This window comes from Setaria italica, chromosome II, assembly GCF_000263155.2.
Source record: "Setaria italica strain Yugu1 chromosome II, Setaria_italica_v2.0, whole genome shotgun sequence".
Taxonomy (NCBI): domain Eukaryota; kingdom Viridiplantae; phylum Streptophyta; class Magnoliopsida; order Poales; family Poaceae; genus Setaria; species Setaria italica.
Window position 1 is genome coordinate 30,646,093 of NC_028451.1, and position 9,064 is coordinate 30,655,156.

The 9,064-nt window shown below is 56.3% G+C and overlaps 1 protein-coding gene across 1 annotated transcript; it reads left to right on the plus strand.

Moving 5' to 3' along the window:
• Positions 1-3,363: 3,363 nt before the first annotated feature.
• On the plus strand, positions 3,364-7,531 carry LOC101781667 (sugar transport protein 7). Its single transcript, XM_004956765.4, has 4 exons — positions 3,364-3,861; positions 5,685-6,004; positions 6,099-6,725; positions 6,829-7,531. The coding sequence occupies exons 1-4, from the start codon at positions 3,717-3,719 to the stop codon at positions 7,297-7,299; spliced, it is 1,563 nt and encodes a 520-aa protein (XP_004956822.1). The 5' UTR covers positions 3,364-3,716; the 3' UTR covers positions 7,300-7,531.
• Positions 7,532-9,064: the final 1,533 nt, after the last annotated feature.

The following is a 9,064-nucleotide window of genomic DNA, read 5'->3' on the forward strand; positions in this document are numbered from 1 at the left end:
TGCGTCATTTATATCTGTTTGGTTATGGTTGGATATGTCTCATTGTATGATGCCATACTTCATGTATCTGTATGTTCAAGTCGTTACATGGATCATGTTTCCGATCCGGATTATTGGTTTCCCGTCACGTTCCCGTTCGAATTTCCGACATCCCAAATTACCCATTATCATTTTCCCGATCGGCTTTTCCGATTTCGTTTTCGATTTCGCATAAAAATCTAATATCAAAACTGGTTAAAGACTTTTCCGCTCAGTCCCGCTCGTTTTCATTCTAAAAAATAATAACAGCCACACGCGGCCGCGACCGATTTTGGAGCGACCTGTCCGCTCTGCCGGCCGCACGAGGCTGCACGGCGCGGGTGACCACCAGCGAGGAGCGCGCGCCATCTCCCCTACCAGCTTCCCTCGCCGTGTGGCTGTGCCTGACAGAAGCAGCTCGGGTCAGTGGGAGTCAGGAGACTTTGCGGGAGACCTCGGAAGTCTTGGTAGAACTAGTACGTGATCGCGAGGCTTGGTGTGAGTGACCGATGGCAACGTTCTGCAAGTTGATCGCCTCGCACTAACAAAAGTGGTGGCCGGCGATATATTTGGCTAGCTAATGGGACGATCAGGGCCGCGCAATCGAACTGAAGAATTTGGTTGGGCTGAGTTGGCCGGCGCCGCGCCATAGAACGGCCTAACTGGTAGCTCTGCCTTTCGTTGCTTCTAGATTAATTTGTGTTGGGCGAGGTATCTCGACGTTAGATGACATCAGGATGGCACCATCAGAGAGTAAACACGAGCGTGGCCTCAGATCTGAGCCTCTGTTAAGTTCGGCTGAAACCTTGCCACGGATGGTCGATAACATCGGTCTGACGCTCTGTCAATCAGATTCTCCAGGAGAACACGCAACGCAAGCGCGGCTGATGAGAAGCACAAGGCTGAAATGAACCGGCAGGATGAGCCGATAACTTGACCTGAGAAAAGAAACTTGCGTGGAAGCATAGCTACACTGTACAGAATCTTCTGTCGTCGGAGGTTTGTCATTTGGCTCGAAGTCTGGAGTAGAAGGTTGCTCCTCTGTTTCGGCTCTGCTTCTGTTTCTACTTTTTCAGCAGCATACTCTTTTTCAGCAACGATGATCACGCGCACTAGTAGTGCCATCCCTTGCTTTATGTGTGACGAAAACAAGAATTCTTTAATCCAATCGGATGACGAAAAGGGATCGCTTTAGGACGAACGTGCGAAAGAGAGGAAGATGCTGGCATGCTGATGCACTGGTGGATATCCTGGGATATCTTCAGCTCGTCAAAAAGGGATGCCAGGCATCATCATGAGCACGAGCACTCCTCCTAACTTGCCGGCTCCCGGGCCAAAACACTCCAAGCAACAGGGAAACAATCAGTTCAAGTCCTCGATTCCAATTGTTCCATCTGGTGGGAAAAAAGTGGGAGCTTTGGTCCAAAAGCAGTCTTTGCACGCTTGGATAATCACACGGACGCCGCCACCGAAAAATCCCCTGTTAGTCAATGCTTAACAGGGCGTGATTTGCTTTCGGTTACTGGTGGTTTATATACAATTTTTCTAGGCCAAAAGGACCTACAACTGAGCCTACCGCTAGTTCAGTTTTTTACGGGATGGTTATTGATGTATCTCCACTGAAAAGAACAATGGGCATATAAGCAGGGATCGATCGACCTGCCACTGTTTTGGGGTATCTTGGGATGGTTAAAGTCCAAACCACTGTTGTAGCCTTTGTGGGAGAGATGGTGTACTAGTGCAAGCAATGGCAACTGGCGCTGCATCCAGATGTGTGAAAATGGGCAAATGGCCCTCAAAACGGGAGGGACACGGTTTCGCAGGCACGCATGCTGCGTGCATAGATAAGGATGTACGGAGTACTACAGAGTACAGACTAACTAAAATTAGCAACGTAGAAGAACGTGGTATGTCTGCCCCGGGACTCGATCCTTGCCGACTCCGCGCAACTGGGTCTGGATGAGCAGCCCATTGCAAATTGAATGATGTCCATCTCAATCGTCTTAGAGTACGTTTGATTGCAAGGGCAACAACGCTGCTATTGAGCACTTGAGCTAGCGTCGTCGTGTTGATAGCAGCGCGGCTAGATCGATCGGGGGCTGCGTGATCTGAGTTCAAGTTGCAGATTGCAGTTGCCGTCCGTTGACCATGTTGAAGTAATTAACACTGCTTGCGCTTGCCATAAACGGTTGCAGAGCCGCGGTTTGCTGATGCTACTAGGGTAGGGTGGCTTAAACAGGCGCTCGCCGGCGTGTCGCTGGCGCTCGGCTTCACCAACATCAACGGCTCCGTGCTCTTGGGGCTGGCGCTCGGCGTGGAGCTCACCTGGCGCTCGCCAACGTTCACACTGCACTATACCGTTTCGCTGCTGCTCGCCGTCGCACAGGGTGAGGACAACGGAGCGAAGCCGCGGAACAGTACGGCCGCATTTGCCAGGGACATGTTCTCCACCACGGTATACGGTACAAGCACATCATAGGACTGAGCAGAAACAAAAACTGAGACAGTGAGCTAAGGGATTAAGCGCAAACCCGGGACGAGCGCACACGCGTGCTCGTGACCGCATAGTTGTTCTGCGCTGCTATCCTGATTCCTGAGCGGCCGGCAAAGCCGAACGGCGCGAGCGCGCGGAACACCTCGGCGGCGCCGATCTTAACGCGACACCTGGTCAAGATCCACCCCTGCAGCAAGCGACGAAAGCATGTGGGAGCGTAGCACCAGGCCACACAGCTCCGGCGCCGACTCGAACAGTGAGTTCTCCACGCCCGGCTCACTCAGGTGTTGAAGAAGAGGGATGCTGACGCGCGCTCGTCCAGGTGTAGCAGCTGGAGCTGCTGGCAGGGAAGGAGCAGTTGCGGCAGTATGGGGTAGGTGCGTCTGGAGGCTGCAGCAGTGGAGCACGCGCCGCGGCGACGCAAGGGAGAACTATGCCTCCGAGTCAAACATGACGGGGGAAGGATAACGGAAGGGGCTGCGGGCCCAAACTGTCAGCCAGTGTAATTTAACAGATTTTAACGGGAATGGCAACCAAGGAAATGCAAATTTAGAATAGTGGCAGTGAAGGGAAGAGAAAATTTTCAATAATATTGAGGGGATCCTTAGAAATTCTAATTGCACTGAGAGAATTCACTCGTCATTTATTGAGCGGAGAGTGAGAGACACGCGCATCACCCTCGCTCGGCATCGCTGGCCACGGTGAGGTGCCCGAGCCGTGGGAGATGGGTCAAGGTCAACGCTCAACGGCCGGGCAGAACGTATCTCTACAGCCAGGCCGACGCACGCGTTCACTGTCCGCGCCTGCTCTGGCTCGCGGCTTACGTAGGCAACCGCAGCCCCCATCCGGCGACCATCCCATCCCCCAACTTGCCGCTGGCAGTAGCGGCTACGCTGTCCGCGTTCACTTCACTCGCCTTCGCCTTCGCTTGGCATTATCATCTCTGCCTGAGCCGGTCAAGAGCTGCCAGGGAGGTCAAGCCCTGACGGCCTGCCCTCGAACGGGGGAGAGGGAAGAAGGGAGATACACCCCGCTCCTCCTACATATATCCGCGGGGGGGCTTGCCGTTGGTTGGACCACAGCTTCGGTGTGGCGTTGGCGCGGTTGGTAGCTCGCTTCTTCATCCTCGGTCCAGAGCCAGCAGGCCAGTTCTTGGAGACCAGAGGAGAGGCGGAGGAGCGAGCTCGCGGCAAAAGGCGGAGAGATGGCGGGCGGCGGGGTGGCCGCGCTGGGGGTGAACACGGAGCGCGCGGCGCAGTACAAGGGCCGCATGACGCTCGCCGTCGCCATGACCTGCCTCGTCGCCGCCGTCGGGGGAGCCATCTTCGGCTACGACATCGGCATCTCCGGTACGTTCTCCCGGCCGTTTCTTCTCTTCCCTCTGTTCGCGTCAGCTCTGCGCTCTGCTTCCGTATCCCGTGGCCGCGACCGCGGGCTTAATTCTCAGTTTCTCAACCATGGACGGCAACGGCCGGACCACCGCCGGCTCGGCAATCTTTCCAGCCTCTCGCTCGGATTTGTTGGCCGCGCGCACTAGCCCCAGTAGCCACTAGCCGGCGGCGCGTCGGGCCTGGCCCCTCGTGCGAGGCTAAGGTGTGTGTGAGGTGTCGGTCTCGTTCCCGCGACAGTTCGGCACGTACGCATCAGCGTCCATCGCACAAAAGCCTCTTTGGATTTCATGGTGTCTCGAGCGGACACGCCTTTCACCCTGCTGCACGGCCGGATGATTGGGTTTGGGTGGAAAGTTGGGGTAGGACGGAGTGAGGAACAAGGCCGCAGGGAAGGCGACACGAGGACGCTACAAAGCTTGCGGTCCGACCTGGCGGCGCGTTCTGCCTCGGCGCCTGGCGCTGTCGTCCGGCGTCTCCTCCTGATCTTCTCCCTCATCACTGGGGCACCCATAACACGCTCCCCGTACCTGCATGTCCGAGGACCGATTATTCGACCACCGAAAGTGTTTTTAGCTCGTGTTTCGTGAGCCCTTCACTCGAGCATCGGTTGCGACTCGTCAGAACTGGTGACCAGTGGACCCACCAGCCAGTCTCAGTGTTTGCTGCAGGATTTGTTAGTAGTTGGTCCAAATAACACGGGTGCAGATTATGCACGGTAGGGACGGGGAAAAGATGCAGAAACGACGTGCTCACACGACCAGCAAGTCTTAAATCTGGGAGTGGTTGAAGAGACCATTGACTGGAGCCATCGCTGCTCAGACCTCACAGGCGAGGACAAAACCTGCAAAAATCCTAGCTATAAAGTATTATTTCTAGAAAAAACACATATTATATTCTCAAGTCAAAACATCGTCACATGCTAGACCCAGTTGACTCAGTGTTGTGTTAACTACTCTACTCTATCGTCTTGCAACTACAGGTTTACAATATCCTCGAGATTGGCTTTGTTTAACAAACCTCAACATCTATAGGCTATAGCCACTTGCTCGACGTGAACTGTGATTATAAAAAATAAAATAGTACGTATCGTCAATGGATATTATCTCCAACAAGGCAACAAGGAGTGGAGGTCACCACTGTTGTAAAGAACAAAAAGAAAATGGAGTGGTCGAGTTGATCAGGTGAACGCTCTGTTACTCCAGCTAATGTCGTGGAAACGAAAGGTCAACACATAAGATTGAAGATGCTTAAGAAGTACTACCTCCGTATTAAAATATTCGTCACTGTTGAGTTTTGGTTACGACGTTTGATAATTTATCTTATTCATAAAAAAATTATATAAGTATCATTTATTTTATTATTTTAAGCATGCCTTATCTTTTCATACATTTGCAATAAATTTTCAAATAAGATGAATGGTCAATATTGTAGGAAAAAATCAACAGTAACAAATATTTTGATACGGAGGGAGTACTAGTACTAGCGTAGTAACAATTTTACGAACCAACGTGTTGTAATGGATTTTTGCGAAAATGGCCTTCAATTTTGGCACGCAAGATTATCTAAATGTTTGAATGGGAAATTTAGGATTGAAATTATTTGGCACTTCGTGATACGCGAATTCATCATGAGATTAAAACTTATCTGATACAACAGAAAGTTTATTTTTTTTGAAGAATTACGTGCTTGGGGCCGCTGGTAGATTTTCACATGCCATGAGAACGCAAATCTAGCAGTTTGAACTCTGAAGGTCTGCCAATCTGACTGGCCGAATGCTGCAGGAGGAGTGACATCGATGGACCCATTTCTGAAGAAGTTCTTCCCGGCGGTGTACCATAGGAAGAACTCCGGCAGCCAGAACAACTACTGCAAGTACGACAACCAGGGCCTGGCGGCGTTCACCTCCTCACTGTACCTCGCCGGCCTCGTTTCCTCCCTCGCGGCGTCTCCCGTCACGAGGAACTACGGCCGCAAAGCCAGCATCGTCTGCGGCGGCATCAGCTTCTTCGTCGGCGCCACGCTCAACGTCGCCGCCGTGAACCTGGCCATGCTCATCCTCGGCCGCATCATGCTCGGCGTCGGAATCGGTTTCGGCAACCAGGTGCGGACCTGACGAGCTTTTTGCTCGCTTGGTTGACTGAGCAATGCGTGCTTGGACTCCGAATAACAGTGTGTGTTCTTGGTGTCGCACGCAGGCTGTGCCGCTGTACCTGTCGGAGATGGCGCCGGCGCACCTCCGCGGCGGGCTGAACATGATGTTCCAGCTCGCGACGACGCTGGGCATCTTCACGGCGAACCTGATCAACTACGGCACGCAGAACATCAAGCCGTGGGGTTGGCGGCTGTCGCTGGGCCTGGCGGCGGCGCCGGCGATGCTGATGACCCTGGGCGGGCTGCTCCTCCCGGAGACGCCCAACAGCCTCATCGAGCGCGGGCGCGTGGAGGAGGGGCGGCGCGTGCTGGAGCGCATCCGCGGCACGGCCGACGTGGACGCCGAGTTCACGGACATGGTGGAGGCGAGCGAGCTGGCCAACACCATCGAGCACCCGTTCCGGAACATCCTGGAGCGGCGCAACCGGCCGCAGCTGGTGATGGCCGTGTGCATGCCGGCGTTCCAGATCCTGACGGGCATCAACTCCATCCTCTTCTACGCGCCCGTCCTGTTCCAGAGCATGGGCTTCGGCGGGAACGCGTCGCTCTACTCCTCCGTGCTCACCGGCGCCGTGCTCTTCTCCTCCACGCTCATCTCCATCGGCACCGTCGACCGCCTCGGCCGCCGGAAGCTCCTCATCAGCGGCGGGATCCAGATGATCGTCTGCCAGGTTGGCATCGCAATTAATCACAATGTACTACTACATCATTTTCATATACCACGGGCTAAAGAAAGAGTTCTCCCTGCTTGGATCATTGGACGCGTGCGTGCAGGTGATCGTGGCGGTGATCCTGGGCGTGAAGTTCGGGGCGGACAAGCAGCTGTCCCGGAGCTACTCGATCGCGGTGGTGGTGGTGATCTGCCTGTTCGTGCTGGCGTTCGGGTGGTCGTGGGGCCCGCTGGGGTGGACGGTGCCGAGCGAGATCTTCCCGCTGGAGACGCGGTCAGCGGGGCAGAGCATCACGGTGGCCGTGAACCTGCTCTTCACCTTCGCCATCGCGCAGGCGTTCCTGTCGCTGCTGTGCGCCTTCAAGTTCGGCATCTTCCTCTTCTTCGCGGGGTGGATCACCGTCATGACCGTCTTCGTATACGTCTTCCTCCCGGAGACCAAGGGCGTGCCCATCGAGGAGATGGTGCTGCTCTGGCGCAAGCACTGGTTCTGGAAGAAGGTCATGCCGGACATGCCGCTTGAGGACGGCTGGGGCGCGGCTGGGGGTCACGCTGGCAACAACAGCCATAAGTGAAGAAGCATAAGAGTGGTTTCATGTAGTTCTCCCTAGATGACGAGGCAGAGTGAGCTGCCAGCTTATGTGAAAGTTGTATGTAGTTCCATGGTGTGCGTGGCGACAGCGGTAAAAGTGCAAGCATCTTCAGTCATTCTTTTTTTTTTCCTCACCTACATTACCATAGTTGCAGAGAAATACACTTCATATCCATATCATGGCATAAGAAACAAAGGTAAAATATTCTTCAAAATTTGATGCTTTTTTTGTCTATTTAAATTGAAAGAAAACTGCACATAGTGAGTAGGAATTTCAAGGATCCCGTAGGTGACACGTAAACATGTTCTGAATTCACATACTACGGAGTAGAAACGTGTCGCTTCAGGACGATCCTAATTCGTTCTAAGCTTTTATCTAATCTACATACAACGGAGCATCACATAAACAACAGTGGGGGCATTGCTACAATCTTGACGATGACATAATATAAGGAAGCGAGCCTATTGCCTGTGGACGGCGGTCTACGGGAGCTGCTACGGCATCCACCTCTCGTGCTCTGCTGGAGCTGGGGAGTTCGGAAGTGCTTCGTCTTCCGGATTGCTCCGGGCTCATGCCGCCGCAGCCGTGGGCACCGGCGCGCGGCCGTCGTCAGGCGGCGCACGGATCGTCCGAGCTGCCCTGCCGCGGGTCTTCAGCAAGAGCACCGGGATGGGCAGCGATCGGGGATCGGGCGCGGCCGCGGCGAACGACGGGCCCGAGTATGCGGCCGGTAACGCCTGCTTCGCCTTCGTGGCGGCGCCCGTGGTCGCCACGGGTGCTTGCTCGGTTTCCTCCTCCGCCTGTGGGAGGACGGTCTGGTGCGCCGGGGCCGCCACGGGCTCTGCCTTTGCCGGCGCACCGGCGGCATGGTGCTCTGCAGCCTCGGCATTCTTTGCCTCTGTGTCGGGAACACGCTTGTCTGCGGCTGCTGCAGGCTCGGCAATCGCCGCCGGTGCGCCGCTCTGCCCCGCGAACGCCACAGGCTCGTCCTCCTCCTTAGTCTGCTCGCCGCGTTCCACTGCGGCCGCCATAGTCCCAGCCTCCTCCGCCTTGGCGTCGCGCTGGCCCGCGGCCGTCACAGCATCAACCTTCTCCGCCTCTGAGCTGCTCTGCTCCGCGGCCGCCAGGGACTCATCCACCTTGTCCTGCACGCCACAGTTCGCTACGGCCGCCACTCTCTCGTCCGTCCCCGGCAGCGCGCCGCGCAGGTCTGCAGGCTCGGCTTTCTCTGCCTGCGCGACGATCGGCCCCGCGGCGGGGAGCGCCGCGGCGACCATGTGAGGGATCGGCTCCCCGCGCATCAGGATCACGACGTTCTCCATGACGCGCTTGTGCGGCGGCGGCGAGCCAGCCCCTGCCGCCGGGGGAGACCCGCGCCGGCGTTGCCGCCCGTTCGCCCGCTCACGCGCCGCAACAGGCGGGGAAGCCGTGCCTGGAATCCGGCTTTCCTGCTGCTGCTTCTGCTGCATTGGACGACGGGGAGCCGGTACGGGCGCGGGCGCGGCTCGCACGCCGCGGTGCGCCCCGAAGAACGCGCGGCCGGCGAGGCAGTCCGTGGGCCGGGCGCACAGCGTTGCCATCCCGGCCGGCGCGGGGTGCTGGGCGACTTGTGTTTGGGGTTACCGCCGGAGCGCGAGGGGACGATCGCCTTCGTCCGGTGTGTCGCCGGCGCTGAGCTCGAGGAAGCGGACGAAATCGTGGTGGAGCGGAGGCGGGCACGGCACGCGGATATATACCGGTGACACGG

Coding starts and splice junctions, on each gene's coding strand:
- LOC101781667 (XM_004956765.4), top strand. CDS start 3,717: ATGGCGGGCGGCGGGGTGGCCGCGCTGGGGGTGAACACGGAGCGCGCG. Junction 3,862..5,684: donor CTACGACATCGGCATCTCCG/GTACGTTCTCCC, acceptor CGAATGCTGCAG/GAGGAGTGACATCGATGGAC. Junction 6,726..6,828: donor TCCAGATGATCGTCTGCCAG/GTTGGCATCGCA, acceptor GCGTGCGTGCAG/GTGATCGTGGCGGTGATCCT.